Source organism: Sparus aurata, chromosome 4, assembly GCF_900880675.1.
Source record: "Sparus aurata chromosome 4, fSpaAur1.1, whole genome shotgun sequence".
Lineage (NCBI taxonomy): Eukaryota > Metazoa > Chordata > Actinopteri > Spariformes > Sparidae > Sparus > Sparus aurata.
Window position 1 is genome coordinate 10,060,148 of NC_044190.1, and position 26,919 is coordinate 10,087,066.

General features: G+C 42.9%; 1 protein-coding gene across 4 annotated transcripts in view; it reads right to left on the reverse strand.

Annotated features, from left to right (window-relative positions):
- ntrk3b (neurotrophic tyrosine kinase, receptor, type 3b) overlaps positions 1-26,919 on the reverse strand; it is a 189,345-nt gene that overhangs the window by 62,567 nt on the left and 99,859 nt on the right. The window contains exons 8-11 of one of the 4 annotated variants that reach the window (XM_030414473.1): positions 22,438-22,740; positions 21,783-21,797; positions 18,329-18,381; positions 16,864-16,957 (exon numbers count right to left, since the gene is read on the reverse strand). In XM_030414473.1, the coding sequence (XP_030270333.1) occupies positions 16,864-16,957; positions 18,329-18,381; positions 21,783-21,797; positions 22,438-22,740 (465 nt within the window). Of the gene's footprint in view, positions 1-16,854; positions 16,958-18,328; positions 18,382-21,782; positions 21,798-22,437; positions 22,741-26,919 lie in introns of all 4 variants that reach the window. The other 3 variants (XM_030414472.1, XM_030414471.1, XM_030414475.1) reach the window with 3 other exon arrangements.

A 26,919-nucleotide genomic window follows, 5' to 3' on the forward strand; every position in this document is an offset into this window, starting at 1 on the left:
CACAATGGAGTTGATCTAAAATGAATACCACTCTAACCACAGCACGCTAAGCCCCAAAGCTGTCTTCATCCCAAAACATTTGGACTTTCCCTGAGCCCTATTCCCCTCAGATAAAGTTCACATACTCTTCCTTCTGTTTTCCGTTCATGCAGGGCACATGTGCAGTTTACATTGACTCCGCAGGAAGAAGTTGTACACTTAAAAGTCAATCAAATGTTAAAATAACTTCAGTAACAGAAGCAGCTTCTCATTTCCAGCAGGTGACAGCCGCGGGTTGTTATCTGCAGCGATCTAGCTAACTAAGCTAAAAATGATCATTTTTGGTAGAGTCAAAATAGTGTTGGAGGAAGTTGTTTTGCATTATAGGCAGTGTGCCCTGGAGTTATAATGGCTCAGTTCTTGCAAAGGAAAAGCTAACGGCACGCTAGCTTGTTAGAGTTTGTATGGTTAGCGACGAGGTAATTGTTAGCTAACTTGCAATTTGCAGCGGGTAGGTTTCTAGCTTGGAGGAGGTTGTTGTTGTCCCGTTGCATCGGAGATTCTAAAAGAACAATACGCCACAGATAGTGGACGGAAACAAACGCTCAATGACAGGCTTCGTACCAACAGTCTACATCCAGTGAGTCAGACTATGTGCGCAGTAGTTGTTTTCTTGCTGGCCAATCATGAATTTTAAATTGCTTTCCTTGACATTTTTAAGATAAAATCTAAATAACTTATAAGCTAATTAATAAATGCATGGGCTGGTTATTGCTGCTAAGCTTCTAAGTGGGGTTTAGCAAACAGTCACTTCTCAGTAGCTGATGTGTTGGTGTGATAGTCTACTGCTGACCTATAAGTAAGTGCTTCTCCCCACCCAGACTGACACAGTGACAAAGTCCGGCAGCAAATCAACAGCAGAGTTGTAGCTGCACCGTGGGCCCGCTGCTTATCTTCAGCGGCTGACAGACACGCGCGGCGGAGGGAACATTTCAGTTCAAAGAAGTCTAATAATTGAGGATGGAGCAGTTATCTGAGAGACTGTTTTGTCTGTCTTGTCAGTATGAGCTAGACAGTCCAGCCTTCTCAAAGGCCAGACAATTTGCGCTCCAAATGTCATGTTGCGAGAAGGCAAACATGGCCTGGTGGAAGAAGGCCAGGGAGAGACAAAAGCTCAGGTTAAAGACGTGCCAGGGCTTATCATACAATTATTCTGGCAAAAATCTTCCGTGAATACAAACAATCTATTTGCTGCTCCACTTTGTTCTACTGGAAAATGCACAAGATAAATAGTAATCTGCTGCACAGCATTAATCATTGATTAAAAAAATGTTTTGCTCTTCTTGTTTTGCATTTTTTTCCCCTTGCAGTGTGGAGGAAATTGGATTTTGCCCTCTGGCACAGCAGCAGAATCAGATTGCGGGCTGCGGTAGCGTGGATCTTATCATAGCTTCAGCATCGGTCCAAAACATATTGCTGCCCCTCTCTAGTCTTCAACTATGTTTTACTGTTGACAGAGCAACACACAAGCATACAAACTATATCCTGCCTCTCATCCTCCATTTCTCTCTTTGTGCGCACACATACTGTACCTATCCACATTAAAGTGTGTGTGTGTGTGTGTGTGTGTGTGTGTGTGTGTGTCGGCGGTGGGAGGGGTTGGTACATAAATCTAAGTGATGCCAGCTCTCACATGACCCAGAAAGTGCCTATTGCTGTGGTCGCCATGAAGACGCTCTTAAATCAGAGCTCAGTCCCTGGAAATGGTATTAAATCAAATGTGCCCACACACACACACACACACACACACACACACACACTACACACACACACACACACACACACACACATGCACCACAACGTGTGTCTATCCAATACATATGGAACAATCTGCAGACATGATGTGAATAAAAATGCACTTTTGCACTTCATGCATATGATTTGATGTCATTTCCACAGTTTATTCTCTCCTGCCTGATCCACGTTGCACAGAATGTTGATTCCTTGTGGACTTCACTTAATCTGTTCATTTCCTCGCTGTTCTTTTCATCATAATGTTCTCGGCTGTTTCAACCTGCGGTCGACCTTACATCTGTCAGGACGGGACACGTTTGTTTCGGGGACCCCCGGGTGCCTCCTGGTGAAAGAAACTGAACCTACTACAACAAAATGTTCATCCCAGCAGTCACAGAGGAGAGTCAGCAGAGAGTCCAGTTCACCCATTAGCTAAAACCCAGCTGAGCCAGCCTGTCAGAGCTCCTCAACACCTCCCTCTGCTCTCTTCATTTTCTCCCCTCCACTCCCTCCCTCCGTCTACACTCCATCATTCCTCCTCGCCTCTCTTTCCCCCATATTTCCCCCCGTCGGTCTTTGCTCTCCGTGCGTATGTAACATGCTGTGTTCAGCAGACTCCGTCGTGCTGTAGCACCATAGCGCTGCTAGCCTGTTAGCCTGTTTGTTTAGCTCATCATCACCACACTCCCCTGGGCTGCATGGAGTTTATCTCCCTGCCAGTTAGCTGCCATGGAGCCTAAACACAGAAATAAGCCACTTTGCCAAGCAGCTGAAACGCAATATTACAGCGACAATGCGATAATACAGCACCTATTGGATTTTCAGAAGGCTCTCAAATGCACTTTAAATGGAACAGAGAGAAAGATACTCCTCTGGAAAGGCTGATTTACTAGTGAAAGACAGGTGAGCAGGAAAAGGGGCGGGGAAAATGCAAAGAAAACAGGAAGTAAGACATGATATAATAGGATAAAGTCTACAAAATAAAACAAGACCAGAATTAAGAATGAATGCATTTTCATTACCATAGAACAAGTCTGGCATAGCTACAGAAGCATGGAGTCCACCATGTTGCACCAACATGTTTCTACAGTAGCCCAGAATGGACAAACCAAACATACATAGTGGCCTCCACACGGAAGGCAAGGGGTATTAAGCTGGTTCCAATCTGCATCCACACCACTAGATATCAGTAAATCCTACACACCGGACCTTCGGCTGATCCTAGAAAAAGGCCGGCCGTGGTTCAGTTCTACAAAAGTGGGATCTATTTCTGTGAGAGTAGATGGAAGTACAATCACTCAAACACAGGAGGCATGTTGGGGGTATTTTCATCAGAGTTTGGTGATGTGAGGTAAAAATAAATCTTGGTGCAGCGTGAATACACTGTTAGAGTGAGGACTGCTGAAGAATCAAGTGAACGTTTACAGACACAAATCCATTTTCGGGAGGCCTGACTTTCCTGTATTTACTTAGATTTTCCTACCTTATTCCAGCAGTCAGCATCAAGTGCCATACATCATTTGATTCAGGAGAACTTGAAAGTTCAGTCTGGCTCATTTAAAGTCCCAATTTTACATTGACTTTGTCTGAGATTGGGTGAATTTACCAGTTTGTTGTTTTCTTTACTGTTAAACTCTGTCAGAACTTCGGGAGGTTAATTTTTTGTTTGGTTGTTGAAAAAATATGTATTGCGATGTTTTAGACTTTCAAGTTCATCTGACCTTTCCTAAAGAAAGTTACGTACATGTATTATATAATTATCCTCAGCGGTTCTTTGTACCAGGTAGATGTGTCCCAAAAAAGTTATGAGTAAATAAAAAATAGTTTTTAATTCATAAAAGATGGCACTGAAGAAAGAAAAGGTGACTAATTTCAGATTCATATATCATCCACAGAACACCAACAAAAGTAGTCGGCTGCAGCAAAAAAAGTACATGCGTTTCCCAAACAAGACATGTGTGTTACCAGGCTGAGAAACTCGACCTTACAGTGCTTTCAAAGTACATACAGGATTAGACCTTCAAAAGTTATTTAACATTTTAGAAAAATATATTTTTTTCCCACCTGATGTCTCAGTCTTTGGGGGTTAATGGGACTACATCACAGAATATCTGTAGAGGCCCTCTTTAGTCTAGATGATTGGGACTTCAATCTCTGTAGTCAGTAAGGAGCACACAAAAGTGCAGATGTTGTGTACCGGTTCAAGATCGCCAGGGCCGAAGATGTTGAATTAGACTTGTGTCTCTGAGTATTACCCACCGGTGTGCTGTGTTTTGGTATCTGATAAGCCTTTATAATCCTTGGTCAAACTGATCGCATTTCACAGTCTCAGTTGTACCTTAAACATCGCGCCCCCACCAACGCATCCCGCTGAGCTATTTTAACGCAGGGCTGACTCACTGAAACTATATATGGCTCCCTGCAGTGGAGTCCTGTTTTCTCCTGCTCCCCTCTCACATGTCAGAGGTCGGGGTCAGCAACAGAGCAGCAGGAGCTCAGAAGGCTTTCAGGGTCTTGCTTGAGAACACACCAGCAGGGAATCACAAGGTGGACCTCATCAACATTGTGAGCCCCTCCGTCCCTCACAGGCAGCCTAGTCAAATGAAAACCATGCTACTGAGCTAGCAAGAAGCACAGCCCTGCAGAGAGTAAACAGTCATTACGCCATATATAAAGACATGAAGTGACAGTCTGCCAGGAGGGAGAGAGTGATTGTTTCAGCGACTCCGAGTGCAGGAAGCAACATCCCGATGCCATCTGGCCACATCGTTTAGCTGCTGTTTCCCGAGCATCGTGGTGCGTAATGCACATTTGAACTGGAGACACTTCTTGACTCATTACCAAGTGTTAAGGTGTCGCAGAGACGAAGGGGATAAAATATGTTGTGACCCAAAAGACTGTGACCTGTAAAATTGACATAATCTGCTGCCTTTGAGGAGCCAGTAATGACCTCTCATCGCAGTGTGACACACTCTCCGTCTTCATTTCACACCCTCTTAGAGCCGCACAGATGGCCTTGGCATTTCCTTAACAGCCTCTGAAGTCTTTCAGAAGCCAGGCCGCAAACCTGGTGCATCTTTTTGTTGCTGCTCACGAGAAAACATTGGAAAAATGCACGGAGATGACTTGAAGGTGATTTGTTATTCATGGCACAGTGTCGGGAGGCTCACAGGTAGCAGCTGCATGCTACTCCACCAAGTTCATCAGAAGGGTTCAGAGCCATGCTAACACAGAGCGGTAAACCCCCCCCCCCACCTTCTTTGCATTATAGTATACTAACAATTCTTCTCCACGGGTTAATACACAGGTTAATGAGGTGGGACGGGGCCACTGTAAAATGCTACTAAACCAGCCATGCAGGATAATTCGTCTTGCCTCAGAAGTGTCAGCTCCTGCAGCTCCCTGCTCTTTAATTCATTCAAATGAATTTTGTTTTAATTGTTTTATCCTCGGTGCTCACTAACTCCATTAGTGTGGAAAGAGAGAGGGAGCACAGAGAGACGGAGATGAGAAGATAGAGCGACATATGGAAAGAATGGTACAGGGAGAGAGACACAAACAGAGGAAGCGAGCAGAGACACTGAGACAGAGAGATGAAGGAAGCAATTTGTGTGTATGTGTTCCGTGTGTGTGTGCATGCTGTATGAATAATTAATCCCCTAGTTGTGATTACACAACAATTACTCTCTAGAGCTCAAACTTTAACCACCCTTATGGAAGATGGAGGCTCGCTCTCTATCTATAACGGCGAGGCTGCGGTCTGCCGGTCCCAGAGGTGTCTTAATGCAAACTGGGGAGAGGCTGATGGGAACATGAGCCGATGGGAATTTGAGGAAGATGGGGAGTGCGGCTGATGGAAGGACGGCTCCATATTTAACAGCTGGGAGGCAGTCTGGTCCTGATGAATCGAGGCGTACTGGATGGGAACCAGAGGTGGGGGGTTACTGTAGCCAGACGCACACACGGTTCATCACCAACTGCAGCTTATGAATGATTATATTTAGGAATATTTTTCCAACATTTTTTCACTGCTATTTACAATGAGAGTTTGTTGTCGTTTCATTTGAAGTGTTTTCAGTGGCTCAAATACAACATACAATACATTATTTAATACTGAATATACTACAAAATGTAGAACATGAATTCAAATATCAGAGCAGCTTGTATGATTTAATGTAGAATTAGAAATACTCTGTATGTTGTTGATATTTGTTGATATTTGTTGATGTCTTTATATTTCGCGTAATGACTGTTTACTCTCTGCAGGGCTGTGCTTCTTTTGATATGAATTAAAACAATAGTGCCACGCTTAAATGTACATAGAGTTAAATACTTCTCATACTGTGTGACTACACTATAAAATATATTCTAATACACACAGTTATAGTTTATTATAAACTATAAATTCTATATTATTAAATAAAAATTCTATATTATAAAATAAAAAAAAACATGTCATATAATAGTCGAATTATGTTTAATATTAATAACAAAAAAACATTGTAAACAATTTAAATCAATGCAAAAGGTCTATTAATACATGTTATGGTGGGAGATATGAAGTAACATTACAATATGTTTATGCTTCATTTATACATCTCAATATGTATTGTAGTCGACAGACCTGCAGTTTTTGAGGCCGATGCCAATACTGGTTTCAGGAGATAAAAATAAAAACCTTTTGGGTGATGATCCAAAGTCAAGTCACGAGCCCGTTCTGAAAACGCGAGGAGCAGAGAGGGAAGATGTTTGTGTTCGCATGTAAGGAGTGAAAGTCAAAAGTTGTGAGAAAAATAAATAAATGCTCAACTCAAGTACAGACACCTGAAAATTCTACTCAAGTAGAGTATTTGTACTTAGTTACTTCCCACCTCTGATATTGCTCTGCTCTAATACATTCATTTATATATATCGACACTCGAAGATGCTGCAGCCATGTGATCTTATTACATGCAGTATAGTACTGTTATTATAACAGTTATGATTCATTAGATCATCCTTATGTGTACCTATACTGAAATACTTTTACTGTTATATAATACAGAGTAGAATGTGTCGCCTTTAAACATAGAGCAGAATACACTGATATTAAATGTATATATAGAGCTGTGGCTGTTCAGATCTGGAGAATCCTCCCACTGTTAAAGACACACTATAGAAGACTGGGGGCAATATCAAACCTATGATTTCATATTTACAATACTGTCATGATTGTATATGCTGTAGTCAATATGCCCACTGTTACATATATATAGAATACTGCTCTTTATTAAACATACTGTCACATCATCACCGATTTTTTGATTAAAAAAGTGTCATTTCAGTGCAGCAACTCGCACTTTGTATCTGTCAGTATAAAAGAATCACAATCCTCTCCAGCGTAGGAGTGAGCATGCGGCACCCTACATTTGGCCGTTACATAACACGAGCTGTTTGCGGGGCCGGTGGCTAAAATTCACACTGAATTAACTAGTGGTTAGAGAGGGGGCTCAAAAACCTTCAAAGCATGCTTCTTTCCTTTTCAGTCTTAAAAAAATAAAAAAGATAAAGCAGGAATATCGTCTCAAGACCCTGAAAGCCACCTTCCCACTTCTGACTGGATGCTGTGTCGCAGCGGTATAAAAAGCAAAGAAAGCAGCATTCTCCACGAGCACAAAATCCCAGCTGGAGTCCTGCCAGAGGTTCCTGCAGGGAAACAAAGGGCTGTATTGTTGAGCTGGAGGTTTATGGCAGAGTAACACCTGTTCGTTCGGGCCAGTTTTACAGTGCAGGTTACCGTCTCTACAGTCAGTTATCGCCCACAGCGGTTGAGGAAGCACTTTCTCGACTTCTCTAATTTGAGCCAGGATTTTATATATATATTTTTTTTTTTCAGCCCCAACCCGGCTTTAACAAGACTTTTTTTAATGGTAACAACAAGAGCAGCACTTTGAAACACCTCCTGCCGACACTGTGAGGCCAACAGGGAACACTCAGTCCTGTATTACAAACTGTGAGGAGTGCTGTCCAAGCTGAGTTCACTGTACTCCAAAAGGGCTGTCTGGTGAGACTCCACGTCCCTCCATGTTCATTAACTTGGAGGAAACTCATCAGCACTATACGGTGCGAGTCTGTTTCAAGGCCTCGTGTAAATTGCAGAAAATATGAGAGCAATAACCATTAGCAAAGTCCTCCAGGACAGGGGATGCACGGTATGGTTGGGAGGTTGAATGAGAGTTCAAGAAGGAAATAAACGTGTTTATGATTACTTACGGAGAAAATGTAAGACTCTCTATCTCAAACATGTGTTTGACATGATGGAGCAGAATCTCAGTGGTTGGAGAGGTGTTTTAATTCCAGGCACAGGAATTTTGGCAGGAAGTTAATTATACAATTCTCCTCCGTGTTAGCCTACTGTCAATTTGAATTTAAGTCTTTTTAAAAAAAAACAACACACACAGCCGGCAGTAAAAGCTTGACAAAAGACTGTGGGTGTGCTGCGCTGCGCAGGGATAAATATTAAGAAGTGAGGCGCTGCCATGAGCTAAATAAAGCTTTTAAAACAGTGTGAGAACGCAATAACGATTAAGCATTGTTCTCAGGTAAACAATACCAACACACTCGATTGGACTGGTATCAGAACAAAAGCACGGAGATGGTTTCATTCACACAACATCTATTATCTACTCCATTTCAGAAACAGAACACAATGAACAGAGCGCCAGTTGAAGAGTTTTCCAGATCAATACTAATTGAAACATGGAAGTGCAGAAGTTGTCCCTGATGCATTTTCATGCTCCTATTGTTCAGTTTGCAGCGAAGACAGCCGCGCCTCTTAAATGGCTTGGATTGTAAACTACATTTGTATTCATTATAAACCGACGTGTCCCTCTCACACCAGCTTTTTTTTTGGTGTCTATGGCTGAAAAAAGCAGCACACACAATATTTTCCGAGCGGCTCCCTCTGGGTATGAAGCCAAACCGTGCAGCGGTAAGAAAAGTGAGCTTCTCCCTCCACTCCTACATCTGTTTTCTGCCATATCTTGAAATTTTAAAGACACTATTTTAAGCTATTATTAAACTCACAAGACCGCGTACAACCTTCTGAACTATTGATAGCAAAGACTTAAAAGGGGAGAAAGCTTCCAAACACCCCTTCAGAGTGCATTCAGAGAGCCCACTCTGCGAGCCTGGCCTTTTACTGGGAGTTACTTTACGATGCGCAGCACAGCAGGGCAGCGAGCACCTCTGCAGAACGATACAGAGGACAGAAGGCACTTAGCTATTAGGAGGCTCGCGCTGACAGTCCAAAGTCAAAAAGAAAAGAAAAGAAAAGAAGAGGAATCCTATTTGTACCAGGAACACCTTGTCCACCGCATCAACCTCAGGCCACCCTGCTCTCTATACCCATCCAGAGGGAGACAGCGGCAAACTCCCAGGGAGGGCTCTCATGCAACTTTTAAGAGAGATAAATAAGTGAAAAGCCTTTTTTTGGGGGGGTATTTTCATTCTATATGCAAGGTGCAGAGAGAACTAAGGAAAGACAGGTGAGATCATGCTGTGGCTGAAAGGTTGCAGACAGTATCCAAATCCCTTTAGGGTTCACTAAGAGCACTGACGGTCTGAGGCATCCGTGGCAGGATTAGTGGGGAAAACACAGTGTGACGATAGAGATGATGGAGGGTGAACTTTACCTCCTTCTTTTCCGGGAAGAGATATAAGGAGGAACACTTAAGAAGAGAGTGACACACTTGCTACTGTGCCTGTTGCTGTTTTCTTGGAAGTCCCCATCTGCTGCACGCGTTTACAAGAATGCGTTCAAGCCAATTAAGACGAAGACGCTGCAGCAACTGAGCAAAGGGCAAACACCATTTGTGCAGGAGAAGACAAGAGGTTTGTGATCTGCATCTCTGTGACGAAGAAGAGTATTTTCTACTTGTGCTTTGATGTTCAAAATTAGAAAAACCTAACAGAAGACAGAAAATGTAAATAAATGTCCTTAAGGTGGAATTCTAAAAAAAAACAACATGTTTTTAAGAAATTATGTTCTTCACAGCGAAAGAAAAACTTTTTAAAATGTTATTTTCAACATTTATGCATGAATAGTGAATCAGTCTCGTAGACTGCAGCTCAAAAGGGGCTTGAGATGACCCTAAAACATCTGTCCAGAACGAGGAGGGCCAAACATTTAGTCTCCTGCATTTAAAAGTCTCCATCTGCACACGATTAGTTAGAGTGCTAAAGCGTTAGCACTTCTCTGCCCTCTGTGACTTAATTATCACATAAAAATACGCTACATTTGCTAATGTGGAGATTAGTTATAATTATGGACTGTGCTGTATAACACTGTCCAACTGTTTGTATCTTTAGAAGCTTGAATAAAACATTACAAATATCAGCCATTTTACCTTTATATGTGATATTTCCATATCATTATTATCACTTACGTATTAGAATTAGAATTAGGCAGCATTTTAAATGTCATATTAAGAAAATTTTTTATGTAGAGAAACCTTTTTTTTGTGTGTAGAATGGTGCAGGGTAAATGGAGCTATTTTCCTTACAACTATTTCAATGTTTGTCACGTAAAAATGATTGTTTTGTTTGTCTCTGCGTAAGAATTCTGCCAGTTGGTCCAAGCTCATAGCAATGTTTGTCAGTCGGTAGTATAACGCCCATTCGTAACACATGATATCTGTGTTCCGTCAGCATCGGTGTTCAAACATGGTAGTCTTGTAGTTGCCAGTCTGGGAAAACAGCAGTAACATTATCTAACTTTAGCAACGTTAATGTTAGCGAGCCTAGTTTTGCTTGCCCACCAACAACTGACACAAACTGACATACTCACGCACAAACCATACCCCACGGCAGCTAGCAGATGTTAGCAACAGTATCCAGCATTAGCAACGTTAATGTTAGATAGTGTTACCAACGTTATCCTACTTTTGCTTGCTAATGTTAACATAAATCGCAGAGATGCGTACCAACAACTGATACACACTGACACACACATACCCGCGCACAAACTCTATCCAGTGGCAGCGAGCTGATGCTAGTGTCCTTAGCTAGCATTAGCAACATTAACTAGCACAACCACTGGAGGGGATGGATGATTGGGAAAAACATCAATGACGTTTCATGAATACATTGGAACGGGGAGTTGGAATGCAACATTTAGTGGCAGAATGTTGAAGTAGAAGTACCTAAAAATAGCATTTATGACTCATGATGAACAGAATCTGATGTTAGTTTCAGTTTCCTTAACAAACAAATCCAAACTAATGAAACTAATTCAAAGACAGTTTTCTGACAGTTTGCTTGACGTTTGTCTCTGCACATTTCAACGGTGTCTGTCTGCCCATCTGTCTGTAGACGAACGTGTCTCACTGCTTGGCGGCTGAGCTCACTCCGGCCACTGGAGGCCAAGCAAAGCAGTGAAGCGGTAAATGCTGCACTGTGTATGTGTGTGTGTGTGTGTGTGGGCTGATCATCCCCAGGCCTGGTTCAGGTAATGTAGCGGAGACGAGGGTAAGCCGCCCTGACACACACGCCTGGATCACAGAGGCTAGCAGACTGCCGCGGGGTACTGTTTGTGTGTGAGTATGTGTGTGAGTCAGCAGAGGTGTGTGTGTGTGTGTGTGTGTGTGTGTGTGTCAGTGTGCATCAGTGTGTTGGTGGGCATCTCTGTGATTTACGTACATGTCCATCTGTACGCCTAAGAACCTGAGAACTGCCGAAGCTGATCAAGTCAAAATTGTAATGAGAGCAGATTGGCCAGCGGCTCAAAACTGTCACAGGTTCAGTTCTCACAAGTTGAGAAAGAATCCGACCCGTGCGCTCTGAGGAACTGTGTCAACTTAACAGCTAGACTGTACGTTTAATTTAATCTGAACAGTGTCTGCTCACCTTGACTTACAGGTAACCCTCCGCCTGGTCCCTCAGACTCCACTTCATCTAACCCTGACTTCTTGGTGTCTCAGCATTTAAGAGTCAGTCATTTGCTTCGGTCAGCATTTTCACTCTCATAGTGTTAATAGGGTTAAAGACCGAGGGACACATTTCCAGATGCATTCTGCTCCTGCAGACCTGAGTGTAATTCATCCAACAGGCACACTGGCCTGAAGGTGCAGTTTGTCTGCCGTATGAAGCCGGCCTCAGTGTAAACATGTAATCATACATTTAATTTTGGAAAATGCACATTTGCTTCCATGTTAAGAGCTAGAGGAGGAGATGAATACCCTGTCGTTGTCTGTATGGCAAGCTAATGCCAGCAGCTGGTTAGCTTAGCTTAGCATAAAGACGAGAAACAGGATGAAACAGCTAGCCTCACTCTGTCTGGAGGTGACAAAACCCTTTTAGACTATAAATGTTGGGATTTTAAAGGGGCTCTGTCAAATTAATGTGTAGTGCTGGAAGCCAGTCGTTAGTTTCTATTTCTAAACTAACGTTAGCCACTGTTAGCTGAGCAGAGAGAGGCACTGAGACGAGTCAAACAAGTCATCAATGTGCATAAAGTCAAATCCTTTGGACTGTCGCGGCAACCCAACCCGAGTCCTTGACAAATAAATTCACCGTCCAGAAGCATTAAACACCTTAAACACATCGTCCACAGGCCTGTAGGGTACTGAGAGAGATGCATTACAATCTACATACATAGAAACAGCCATTAAAAAAAGTGAGTTATACATGCACATAATTGTTACATAAAGCCCATGTAAGGGTGCTTATATGCCAAACTGTTTCTTACCTAGGTACCATGAATTCCTGGAGTCCAGTAAGGCAGCCAGCAGAAACTCCAGGAAGTCACCACACCTGGCCTTGATAATGAAGATTGCCTTGGCATGTAACTTGCCATAAAACCACAACTTAAAAAATTAAAAGGTTATATTTACACTCAATATGAAACAACGTCTGGCTGCAGGTTAGCTAAAACTGAGTGTACAGCTAATACACACATTTGAAAAATCTCAAGCTACACCTTTAAAAGTGGATCGGTAAAGTGAATGGAGGGGATACAGCAGGTGTCATCCATCAGATTTTTATTTTTATTTTTTTGTTAAGTGATCAAACTTAAACGTAACAATTTTAGGATGTACTGTACCACCTAAAGGGAGCCGTACAGCTTTGCACATATACATTAAATAAAGTTTTATGAAGAAATAGAAATGTTTACAGCATTTATTGATGACATCCACATCAAACTAAACATCACTGTTTCTTGACAAATATGCAAAATAAAGAAAATATGTAATATATAAGTTTTTCTCGACTTGGTTCAGAAAAACTTTCATCCATCAAATACTGATTGAAACCGTCTGGACTTCCCGACATTAATGTCACTCAGTCCTCCCATCAGCTGTCACTTCCTGCTGACACGTTACCTTTGTTTCCTCACTGTATATTTTCAGCCTAAACTCTGCTGTGAAATGGCAATCTTCATCATCAAGGCCAGGTGCCAAAAATAGTCCCCGTATCATCTGCTCCTTATATAAACACACAGCAGCTGCCAACCACTGTCAGGGATGAGCCCCAGAAATACTCAGGATGCAGCACAATGTGGCATTGATTCCTAAGTCCTTTTGGGACCCTGCGTATGAGTTCAGAATGGTTTTATTTCCAAAATTCATATCTGGGTAAGTCACTGTATTGTTATGATGACAGAAGTATTTGTCAGAGACAGTCAGCTAATAGGAACGTCTGTATTATCGTAATTCTTTTAGTAAATCTGAGGCTTGTTAGTGTTTTTGCAGGCAGGCACAGTTTTAACAGACATGTCTTCTGCACCCACTCTGAAAATAGATGGTGCACCCAACAGGCCTTTATAGAAAAGGCAGGGAAATGTCTGGTCTGCGAGATAGTAAAGATGACAAAATGATATACATTTTGTTATATATTGGTTGCACTTACAGCAGCAGGGGTGGGGTACTTTTCTATCAGAACATAAGAAAAGATGACAGGGGAGCGTAATACTTATTACTGACATGCTGAGTGTCTTTTTCTAAAGAAGCATTATTGATTCCCTGCTGACAAAAACCCGTGTGAGAGACACTTCAAAACCCACTGGTGTGAATCACAATTTGAAAGATGAGCCTGCTGCTTAGACAGCAAGATATTTTAGCTGGGAGGTAAGCTGACAACATATTGATCAGGGCAACAGGTTTTTACAGTACGAGTCCATTTTCACATGCACCCATGTCAGCACACACACACACACACACACACACACACACACACACACACACACACACACACACACACACACACACAGGCAAAGTATCTTTCATAAAACCACAATTACAACCACATAAACTGAGCTGGAGTATATCAGTCAGAGCTGTAAATGCAACGGAGCCAGTGGACCGACCTGGCGGTGGGCCTTGAATTGCTAGCAAATCAATTGAATGTAGCTCACACACACACTCACACACATGCACACAAACACACACACATACACACACACACACACTAAAGCCACATAAAAGAAAGAAAAAAAAAAGAAAAACAGAGTTTTTATTGGATGCCCAGAAACGGTCGGTGATCAAACTCCAACAGCCAAAAGAGCCACAGTGATTTAGTGGAGCGAAAATCCATTATGGCTCCATCCAAAGGTAATGACTTCTTTAGGCCTTCCAGCTGATTCTCCAGAACAAGAGAGGGAGGGGATGACACACACACACACACACACACACATTCGAACATTGGACAAATCAGGCCTTTGTACAGAACAGCGTGAGGTCCTGAAAGAGTCCACACTGACATCACCTCTCTTTAAGTCTTTTAAACCCTCAATCACTCACAGTGACAGTGCAGACAGAAGCATCTCTACTGCAGAAACAGCAATGAATGAAATCATCCTGCACAATACTGCAGCACATCCATATAATACTGACTATAATGTCGAAAATAAAAAAAGAAGGCTAAAATTAACAGCAGCGGTAATGGCTCAACCTTCATTGTGCTTCTTTTTCTGCAGTCAGTCTGAAACTATGTGTTACCTTGGAAGAAGCAGCACGTCTCTAATTACGAATCAGAGCAGAGAGAAATGCATGAGAAATGTTTTACAGTCTCCTGACAAAAAACTCTGAGGCACCCTTGAGCAATCTTAAAATATTATACAACGCAGTGAGTGTTGCTGGAGAACAACGCGGCACTCAGCGAGATATCCCAACAATGCAATTTTTAAAAAATGCCCTACAGCGTCCAGGAGGACTTTGGACCTTGCCATCAAGGAGATAAATTACGCTCTTCACCGCTCCTGCTTGGAGAGTACTGAAACTGCATTTTGAAGCGCCCTTTTGCTAAGAGGTGAAATAACTCCTACAGTAACATCGGACGCTTTGAGCATTAAAACATGCTAAGCTCTCAGTGCTGCAAGCAACGTGGCCTCCTTTTATTACAGACTGTGTAAAAATACAGCAGCGAGCTAACAGATTCCTGGTAGGCTTTAGTTTTACATGGTTTTTACATTGTTGTGGACGGATGTTATAAATATTCAGCCAGGTTGTTGTATTTGAAATGTGTTGTCACCTCCTGCATGAAGGTGCCTCAGATAAAAAGTACTGCACAGAGGAGGCATCATTAGCAAGCAACTGTGGCACCAATTAAAGGAGTCATTATGCTAATTCTCAGGGTCATAATGTTATTTTGGGTTACAACTAGAATAAGTTTACGTGCTTTAATGATCAAAAAAACACATCAGTTGAGTGCTCATGTTGCCCGGTGCTGCAGCCCTGCGTTCCCCCTCTGTCTGCAGCGTCAAACCGCTGACAGATGAGGAGTTGGGGATGTACAGTTTGTGATCTATGCGCAACATCGTCCTTTTTTCCTATCTTTTATCTTTTATCTGGATTTGCGATGTTTCCTTTGTGCAGAGCCAGCGTGGCAGCACAGCTTAAATTCATAGGACTAGCCATGACATTATAAACACGCCTGTAGAGCCTCATTAACTATAAGACTCATCCTTGATTAGCGGCAGCTTTAGGTCAATGCAATAATTGCCACCCCCTAAATAATTAGAGCAGAGAGTTTTTACCGAGGTAAGTGACGAACTCTAATCCGGTAAAGTAGCTAATTAAGGGTTGGCAGCGGCTAATGCTACTTTACACCATGCTTAGGGTGTAAATGGGAGAACATGCATGGTTGGAGGTGTTGGGTCACAGTGGAATGTTATTCCAACATATTTAGCTGCAAGAGAAAAAGTGACAAGTACTGAAAATGGAAAGAAAAGAGCTGAGTGAATCTGAATAACACAAGCAGAGAAGAAGAAATGCATACGGAGACAGATCACAACCTTGATGTCAACGCGTCCTGTCAAAGAGGGACACGGGGACGGGCTAGCCCACCGCAAATCAGTAAACACGAGCTGATGCTGCGACTGCCAGCTGATAAGAGCTGTAGCTGGGTGGGCAAACACTTAACCTGAACCACGGGACCTGATCTGCCATCAGTGCGCTCCTCTCCGCTCTGCTCTCTGTTCCTAGATCAGCCTTACCACTGCTTTTGCCTCTTCCAGAACGCCAACGCCAGAGAGACAAGCAAAACCTGGAGCTGACACAAAATGAAAGCTCAGCATGCACAAAAGCCACATTAATCCTATTGAATTCCTCAGCATGATCGACAGCAGCGCGTCCACTAATTAATTCAGGAAATCCTTCCGCGATCTCGCCCTATAGAAGTCGCACTGAATGTATGACCTCGTTTGCATGCGCACTTTCCTTTGGTATTGATCCAGTTGTCTATACATGTATGGCTGCATATGTATGGCCTAAACTACATGTAGCATACAGCACCAACTGTAATGTCCTGCACCATCACACAGACCATTAATTGTCCTTTCCAAAGGGGAACAAGCTTTATTTCTCCAAATGAGTCCTCCGGGGGATACAGTATGACTTAAGAGCAGCAGCACTTCTGTAAACATGCAGTAAGAAAGTAGGACTTCTGCAGCAGCTGCATGTACATCTTTCTGGTGAACAAAGGTTTCCAAGAGAAGATTAGCTGGAGGAATGGATTCTGCACAGTGATGCAACCAGCAGAAAGGCGATAAACAAAGCTAATTGCACGCCTGCCTTTCTGAACGCCTGACTATTCAAGTGGACTTACCTTTCATACCGAATTTGGAGCGTCTGCCATATTTGTTGATCAGAACAAAAAGGACGAGGAGGAGGACACAAGCGAAGCCCGCCAAACCCACGGCGATGGAAACCTGGGAGAAATGAAGTGCTGCGTCAGGCTCAGGCGACTGTGATCACATCATACATAATCCTTTGCAGATTTCTGATCACCTAAATACTGTGAATCAGTTTAATCCACTAGATCGTGACTACTGCTTCCTCACAGATTACAGCAGAATGGAAAAAAGGTCAAACACCTGTCTTTGTTGAGATGTATTCCAGTTGACAGATTGTCATTTAAATATGATTCTCATCTACAGGCAGACTAAGACTGTCAGTGCAATTTTGAGCAAAAAAAAAAAGGTAGCAGTTAAAATCACAAGGCTGACTCGTCATCATCATCATCATCTCCAGCAGCCCTTCTCCAGAGACTACCATTGATTAGTCGTCATCCCAAAAGCATTCTCTATTGTAGCCTAATGCTAAAAGGAAACCTGCAAGCCAATAAAGTCTGTCTGTTAGAGTCCCTTTAGCCATATCAATGCTAGCAGGCCAAGACAAAAAAAGAAGCCTTGTTTTGTTTGCGCTGTAATCAATAGCCATTAGCTCAGTTAGCCGTGCAGCTAGCGGTTTGGACTGGGAGCTCGGGGACCAGGGTTAGTGTGTCCCTGTTGTCAGAGGCTTTGGACCGAGGGGCTAGCTGGTTAGCATGCTAACTTTAGCACATATCACTGGAACACAAAACATACACATGTAAAAACTGCTTTTTCCTCACATTCTGTTCATAATTTCAGTTATTTTTTGTTCACTGTTCTCAACTTAAATTCTTATGTTTAGCCCCTTTAAACCTTATTCACAGCAGACATTCGGATTTTGCAATAACAGGAAAACCACAGGCGTAATTAATTACACTTTACATTAACTAAATTACACTAACAACTCCCATTTAGCTTTCCCAGTAAGACATGCCAGTGACCCAAGCATGCACATTACGAGGAAACTGGATCTTTACCACTGACTGCAGCTAATGTCATTACTTACAGCTGTGCTTCTCCTGCTATAGCAAGTCCAAATGTCTGTCATTAAAAGAGTCCATTAACCATGGTAGGGCTAGCATCTGTTTCTATCTGCAGTGGAATAACTCACCGGGGTCGGTTTCACAAACTGTACAGAGTCCCCGCGTTATGTAACATTTCAAACCAGCAGCACACGCTGTTACCATCGTCAACATCATTAGTGTCCAAACACACAACTTTGAAAAATGACTGTACCACGGGTTTGATGTATTGTAGTCTTTGTGCCTCTGCGCTGCATGTCAGCACACAGTACAAACCCCTACAAGGGTCCTTTGACAAATAAGAAGCAGTTTCATTTGTGCTGAAACACACAGTGGCTCTCTGTTGAGTCCAAGGGCAACAACTCCAGCAGCTGTTTCATCAACATCATTAAGGAGAGAAACTCACCCCAAATGTATCTTCATCTCGTCGACTTGTTTCGTCCGATGGCGTCGGAGTAACTGCGACACAGAAACACAAGACGGGCATCAGTGATTGAAAATAAACCTTTGATGGCTGTGGTTTACTCACACAGCTATGTATAGTAAAGGTCAAATTGTTTTGTTAAAGAAGATGCTATCTCTCCTTTTATATATAATAAGAGTATTAAAGTAGATTGGACTGAAACTGCCCTCCTTCTGATAAACAAGCTCGCGTAAAGGAGGAGCCTCACTTTGCACCTGTTCTGTGCCACTGAAGGTTGAGATAATGTCAGACTATATAGATGAACAATGCATGTTCATGTCTAGCGGCTGAAAAAAGGCGTTCAGTTAGAAGTCTTGACAGGCTTGAATATACACTCAAGTCTGTCACCTGTCTCAGGGTTGATAACAAATGTGTTTTTGTCAGACCCGAGCCTCGGGTTGAACGAACGGAAAAGACATTTGGGGGTTTTCATTATTGCACAAATGCATGCTGGTGCTTGTACATACAATACACAAAGACACGGAGTAATTAAAAACAAGCTGCTTTAGAATTATACAAAATTACACAAGCGGGATAAAAACCAGAAGAAAGTTGACACAGATCGGGGGAAAAAATGCTAAATCAGATAAAATGAGGAACAAACTCAAACTCGACATTTTTATCCTGAAAAATCTGACCCAGATATTCAGACGGAGGTGAAGCACGCTGGACGAAAGTCAATGTCTCAGAATTATCCTGAACTCCATTTCCTGATGATAAAGTGCTACATGTCACACCTTTACCAACACAAGTTTTGGCAAACGGCAGAGGTCTGGGGGAGTGTAAGGAGGGGAGGACAGAGACAGAGCCATGAAACGAGAACGAAAATGAGCTGGTGTCAGGGAAACTCCAGTCTGAGGCCTCCAGCCAGGACATCAGAGAGTAATTGTGGGCAAATTAATGGCCACATGGTAGACTGACTGCCACTGGCGCAGACACACACAGTACACTAAAGTGCACTGCTCTGTGTGTGAGTGTGTGTGTCCTCACCGCCATCTCTCTGTCCCTCCTCCCCAGCCTTCATCCCGCGCTCCTCTCCTCCCTCTGCCCTCCTCTCTCCTCAGCAGTATGCGTATCACTCAGCCTGTCAGTCTTCCCTCTACGCCTGGACTCCCTCACACACCGCTACTATAATGTTTCACACTCTCATCACCCAAACATCTCTCCCTCACCTGCCGCTCTCCCAGCAGCTGTGTGAGTGTGTGCGTGTGTGTGGCGACATTCAGCCGCTGCCCGCCTAATGCAGCTCGCCGCAGAGCCAGCGTCCATCCGTCTCCATCGCTGGCCTGTGCTGCAGCTTTATAATCCATGGCTGATTAGAAAGAATGGTCTCATATGGAGATGGAGGAAGATGCTGATGAAGGTCAGAGATCAGACCAGCCTACTTTGTTAAAGCCGTCAACTGTGAGGAGGCTGCCACAACAGCCTGAGGCCAAACCACACATCACACACAGGAGATTTAGGAAGCAGTGTTAGAGCGGGCCGGAGCATCGGTCCAGCAATATGACTGCACTCGCCGCTTCACAAACACTCACACATCACCGGCTAAAAAGGTGGGAAACTAGCTTGTTAGCACCCTGGCTGGTTAGTTAGAGAGGATCAGTTAGGGGTTATGCACACAGAGCTGCTAATACGATTCCCATTAAAGAGAATGAGTCCAGAGGGTGTTGTCTTTTTTTAACCAAAAACACAAGAGGTGAAGCGAAAAGAAAGGATTAAACAGCGTGTTGAATCCACTCTGTTCTAACATAGGCTGAAATAGCCAAAATAGAATACTACCAACAGCAGTAAATCAGCTTTACTAGCCTACATTATTGTTGGGTTGTAGGTTGTGTTAATTATCATTATCATGGTTTGGATTTTTGGTTTGGAAAATTCCTTCCACTTCCTGTCTTTGTCTGTTTTCCTCCCCTTTTTCCTGCTAACCTGGGTTACATTATTTAATCATTCCCTGTATTTAAGCCTGTGTTTTCTCCTCACTCTTTCCTGGTTCGTCTCTTTCCCCACATCAGTCCTGAGTTCTGCGTCCTCTGTTCCCCGGTCCTGTTTTGCAACCATGTGTTCCTGCCTGTGTTCACAGTGCTTCTTTGGTGTGGACTTTATTTAGTTTTCATAATTTTGTTCATAGATAGTTCTCAGATTTGCCCCTTATAACTGTTTGCTTATAGTTACTTTACCGGCCTGCCTTTTTTTTTTGCATTTGGGGGTAATCTTTTGCCCAACTTAACGGTACCACATCCTCAGTGTAGTATTTACCCACTGGATGGGAGCCGGTCCTGGAAGCTGCCATGTCAGAGTTAAGGCTAACGTTAGCTCGGTAGTTCTCTTTCTCTCATTTCACTAACCTCAGACACGGTAAACTTAGCTTGGTTCAAAAAGCTTTTTCACTTGTGACATGAAAAGTCAAACCCACTCTTTGAAATGTAAAACAGTAAAGCAGAAATCCAACATCTAACTCTCACATCAGCCAAATGGGTTGAAGCAACAGTCTGATCTCACATTTTTTCTACCATCAAACATGCTAGAATATTGTGTATGTAGCAATCAAAAGCATATTTTTTTTGTGGTAAAATGTCTCAGCATATTCAACCAACTCATGGAGATACCACTGGTTAATGTTATGAGCTTATTAAGTGATACAATCATTTCAGTGGTCACTCATGGGTACGTGCTATAAAGAGTACCTTGTCTGAAACAAAAGTCCCATTGCTTCAAATTATGAAGGGCTACAGTGGTAAATCTCAAACAGGTGTCAACAGGCTTAGCGAGCGCTTGAACAAGGCATCAAAGCAGAGCTGCTCAAGTAGAGCTGCATGCCAAGCAGCAGAGGCATAGTGTGGTTGTAGAGGACGCCTCACTGTGAGAACACGTGAAGATATAGAAGGGCATCATTAAAGCATCACCTGAAGCATCAAATCCCCCCGTAAAGCTACTGCCCTACTTCAGAGGTTACAGTAGCATGGACAATAACATGACACCGGGGTGCATAGTGTGACCACTCAACATTAACCCCAACAACTTGAAGAAAAGCAGGTCTTTGACTCAGAGGTTGCCAGTTCAAATCTCGTGACTGGCTGGGATGATCCACACATGCTTCCCCTCACTTTCACAACCACTTGAGATGCCCCTCAGCTAATCATATGGCCCTCAGTACGAGGGCTATCATTAGCATCCTATTCCGTTTTTCCTGATTAGGGAATATGTTCAGGGTCCAGAAAACTGAAATGCAACACAAAGTGAGCAAATTTCTCCATGGTTACCATCGCAAAAACAATACTGCACCAATGTGTGTGTGTGTGTGTGTGTGTGTGTGTGTGTGTTTGCATAATGACGATAAACAAACACGTAAAAACAAATAAGAAATACCAGGGTGAAATTGTAAAATAGAAATACTCACCTAGTTCCACTACTTCTGCAAAAGAGGAGACAGAGAAAGTCACGCTACGTCAATAAATTGACACAAGGTATTAACCTTGGAATATTGACCATGGGGAGAAATTTGCCAGTCTTTGTGGGTTTATTCCCCTGCCTGTGAACTCAAAATGAACTGCAAGCGAACAATCTACCTGACTGAACTGTGGATGAACCCTGGCTGTGATCCAGCCAGCAGGGATCAGCTCCACAACCTGCACCCTGTGAAGGGAGATTTTAATAAAAGCCAAAGGCTCCCAATGGTTCCTCCACCTAGAGTGGAACCTGTAATTAATACAACCGGTAGTTTAAACAAGAAATTAGGACTAGTCAGAGGCTTGTTCCAATCATGCAGCTACCCCAAAAAGTGGGCCATGTGAGCTCTGGTGGGAATCAGGGAGTTTCTTGGCAGGATGTCTTCCTTTCTCCGGTGCTTTATTCTTATTTAAATCCAGAAGAAGGAAGCCGATGTTCAGGCAGTAAAAGTGAGTTAATAACCCCTGTATAAATGCCATTTTACCCACGAGTGTTATCTGAATTGTGATTATGGGGACATCAGTGATACCAGCTGCCAATAGTGGGCCAGCCATCAACCACAGGCACACAGAGTATTAACTACGAAACAGAAAAGATCTACCCACCTTCATCTACGTCAGGGGCCACGAGGAAGTGACCATTCACTGTCTTGGTGACTGTTCCAAGGATGTTGCTGGCCTCTAGAGTGTAGTTGCCGTTGTTGATGTGCGTTGGGTTCTGGAAGGTGAGACAGCCCTCCAGATAGTCCTGGTAGAAGTCCATCTCAGTTCTGATGTAGTCGTTCTGTTGAATCTCCACTTGCTTGTGGAACCAGCGCAGCTTTGGATGGGGGTAACCCCGAACCGTGAACTCAATGCAGGTATCATGGCGCTGCTCTGGCTCAGCCAGCCTCAGAATGACTGGAGGAACTGCAGGGAAGAAGGAAAGAAACCATGACGGATGCACATTTTAGGCATACTGACACTCCATCTATAGCATGAAGAATAGAGACGAATGAGCAGTTCCGAGATCACTCAAGAGTTCTCTTTTCTCCATAACCCTTGGGCTGATGACAAGCTGCCCTAATTCTTTGAATAACCTCAAAAAATGCAGCAGCAGACACAAAGCGGTTTTGATTTGTTCTGGGAAACATTTAGGAAGCAGGATTTCTTTGCCTGGTTGTGGCAATGAGCCTTTCAGGGTGCTCCATATTGCAGCAGTAGATGGGATGGTGAAAAAAACAGACAGAGGTACTCCTCTTTCTCGAAATAGAAAGAGGAATCTCCTCTGCATAAATAAGCATGTAGCCATTATTTCCTGACATGCAGCAACACACCTCTGAATGTACAACGCCGCCAAGCTGAGAGGCAATTTATCATTTTAATACCATCAGAAACGTTTCATAAACAATTCATCCACTGATTTGTCTTTGCGGTGAGTCACTATTGCAGCTACATCATCAAACAGAGATATTTGGCAGACAGTTTTACCTGGCATTCTCTCTCTGAGTCTGTTCTACATACCGGCCCCCCACCAAACCTACCGACCCAGCGCCACGGCCCACACTCATACTCATACACATGCTCGTAAGACGTCTTTCCTTAGTCTCGCGCTGGGTCTCAAGGAAGCCTGCAATTTCTATAGGCACGTGTGAGCAACGCTGTTGAGTCAGAGACCACGATTGCCTCTGTGTGTTTATGTTGTTATTCAGACGATTAAGAAATGGGGTCAGGGTTAGGTAAGTCATTGTAAGTATTTAATGATTATAGGCACCAAATAGAGGATTTACATGGCCGGATTAAGCTGTTTAGAGGCCAGAGGGCAAAACAACCCTGTACCTATCATTAGTTTATTAGTATCCCCATTAGCTAACACCTCAACGTCAGCTAGTCTTCCTGCAGTCCAGCCTATGACCCTCTGTGCATTGTGTTTTCACCTGCAAAGCCTCCATCAGACTTTCCATTACTGTAAGAACAGTACACAAAGACTATATGGCAGCTCTGCCCAGACAATTCAACCGGCATTGTCATTTTAATCAGTTCTGCCAACTCTCTTTAGGAAAATTCCCAGCATGACCACAATACAGCCATGCTAGCAGCTTTGTAACTGGTACTTGGAGCAAAAAAAAAGCTAAAAATGACAATTAACATGGTAATGTTAGCACACTAACATTAGCAAATTAGCACAAAACACACATTTCAGACAAAACGAGGTTGTTAGAATTGTGTAATATGTGTAAAAATGTGTGTAATATTTGGCACTAACCCATCTGGCATATGACCAAGTGAAAACTTTGACCTGCCGGTGGCACTAGATGAAGGATCGGTGATATTAGGAGTCACCCTCTGGGGACTATGAACGTCTGTGCAAAGTTTAATAGCAGTACACTGGCATTGCCATGCAGCTAGCACGGCTTAAATAGACAGGGCCAAGGTGAGGTTATAATGCAGTGTAGGTATTAGCTGATATAGTATTTTGATAATGCAAAGTCTAACTACCGGTAATATGTTGACACACACCTGACATGACCAGCTTTACACCCCCACATTCAGGTACGGCCATTCTGAAGAGATTTCAAGCTTCTGTAAGTAATATATTCTTTATCGTGTTAAACAGCTCTGTATTCCAACATAATCACACTTATAGAGTGTTTGGTCAGTCTTTTTTTTTTTTTTTTTTTTTTTACCATAACCCCACCCACTTGTAAACAATGCATTTGAGCCTTATCATTAATAGACAGTAAAACTGTGACAGATTAATTCATAAGCTGCTTTCAGATAAATCGATCAAGCTATCGAAGTAGCTGTCAAGTACAGCTCGGGTTGTTTTGGCTGTTGTTGACTGTGTACTAGCGATGGTGAGTTCATGTTTTCAAAAGCAAATAATCGTGCAATAAAAAGATAAGTAAAGTGTTATTAGTGTTTGAAAGCTGTCATCTCATGAATTGCTTCGGTGATATTGTTCCTGCGAGACAATAGTGACAATAAAGTCAGTCAAATGAACTAAAGGCTAAGGCATGTGTGTGTGGGAACGTGTTGGTGTGGGGGCGTGCGATTCTGAGAGCGGGAAGAAAAGGAAGAGATAGAGATGAGAGAAAAGAAAGAAAGAGACGAGGGAGGAAGATGGGCATAAAGTGAGGGCGGTATATAGCGGTGCAGTCTAAAGACAGAGCGAGCGAGAGGAAAAAACAAAATTCTCCTGTTGATGGACAGTTAGGGACCGATCCATTTTCCCCTCAGCGTGGCTGTCAGCCCAGTCTCAGTCAATACAATACAAATCAGTACAGCGCTCCATACTGGTCTATAACAACATGGTGTCCTCGCGGCGCTCATACAGATGACAAGCTTTGATAAATACATGCCTTTGATCAGTTAGAACAGTGAATACAAGGCTAGTAGTGCAATGTTATCTCGTGGTAACACGGATGGCATATTTCAAATGCCATGTAGCAGCCAGAGTACAGATAGGGCATCATGGCTGCCGGTGACAGGGGAGAAAACAGTAACATTGGACAGATGCTAACTCATTTTCCCTCTGGGTTGAACCACACTGTACGATTTCAACCTGTGGAAGCAGCACAGTGAGGGACACAATTAGCTAATTTCCTCATTAATCACTCATAAGAACAGACAGAACTTCCATCCCAGGCCTCAGTGTTTTCGTTTTTAACTGAAGAGCTACATCATGCCCATAGGACCAAAGGGAAAAAACACGGCTAGTTATGTGAGTCCACAATGCTCTCGAGCTGCCTTTGTTCCAGACAGCAGCACGACAATGGGTCTGCAGAATTTGCATTGTGGTTAATTACAGTTTCGCTAAAATAGGGAACTCATCTTTGAATGCAGAGAATGTTACTTGACGGCTGGTAATTTCGCTGTCACTCAGATTACTCCCTAATCAGAGCAGCAGTTTAAGCTATTTTATGACATTTCCAGAGACAATAGGCTGCACAGGGGAGGAAATGTAATTACCATCAGAGCATGTGGTGAAAAATTAATAAGTTAATTTGCAGCACCAGCAGAGAGTGTCAACAGAAAAAAAAAAAAGTGCCTGGAGATGTACATCCATAGAGTGTCCGTGTGGAGGGAGCCCTGAAGACGAGATGTTGCAAAAGTCAATCTGTCATTCTAGCGTGGTCCTCAGCAGCTCTGCTCCAGCAGGGAGTGTTTGAATTGGTGACAAATCTCCCCTGTCCTGTAGCGTGATGCATTGCAAACAGCCACAATAGATCGTGCACTACAACAGCATGCTTGCTACAAAAAGAAAAATGTCAGTGCACCTTTGATAAATATTGGCGTTGAATGGAGTCCGTCCCAAATCTGCCCGGGGCCAGTCCACAGGGTGAACTTATGTAAGAGCGCAGGTATATGCTGTAATTCATGGTCTGGCTATTAGAGGAACGTTCTGATGGTTACCAAATCATTGCTTTATCATTGCTGAGGGTTATGTTTTGTTTTTTTTTTCTTTTTCTCTTTCCGCTCAGATCAAGGCTGAGCTTTCATGTGGGCTGGAGGGTATATTCTTGCTAATTGGCTACATCAATTTCACTTGGTTTGTAACTGTGCAACACCTCATTGCATTCTAAATGTACCTGCATAATTTGGCTGTTCTGCTTGATAAAGGAGATTTTTTTTCTCCCCTCTTGTAAATTATTCTCTTAGACTGTCAGTGTCATTAATACAAGATATATTTCAGTCCCCAACGTGAGTCCATCAGAAGGCTGCCATGAAAGACATCTCACGCAGAAGAAAAACAGCGAATGGTCTTCGCTCCGAGCGTTCCTTCTGCCCCGGCAACATTTTAAATAAGCATTTTTCCCTCTTGATTTACAGTATTGTTCTTTCCTGCTGGCCAGATTTACGTTAAACTAAGAGTCAGTGTTGTGATTAAACAACAAGGAGGCAATACAGTCGATATTTCCATTCAATGAGCATGAGCTGCTTAATAAAACAGCTGCAAACCTGCACAGACAGCCTTGCCTCCTACAAAATGTGTCTGCATACTAATTTTGTTTTGCACAATACATCCACTAGGACATGATTCTTCTCTGGATTACATTTTGAAGAGAAGGCAGAGTTGATCTTTGGTCATACAGAGAACAGGCCAAG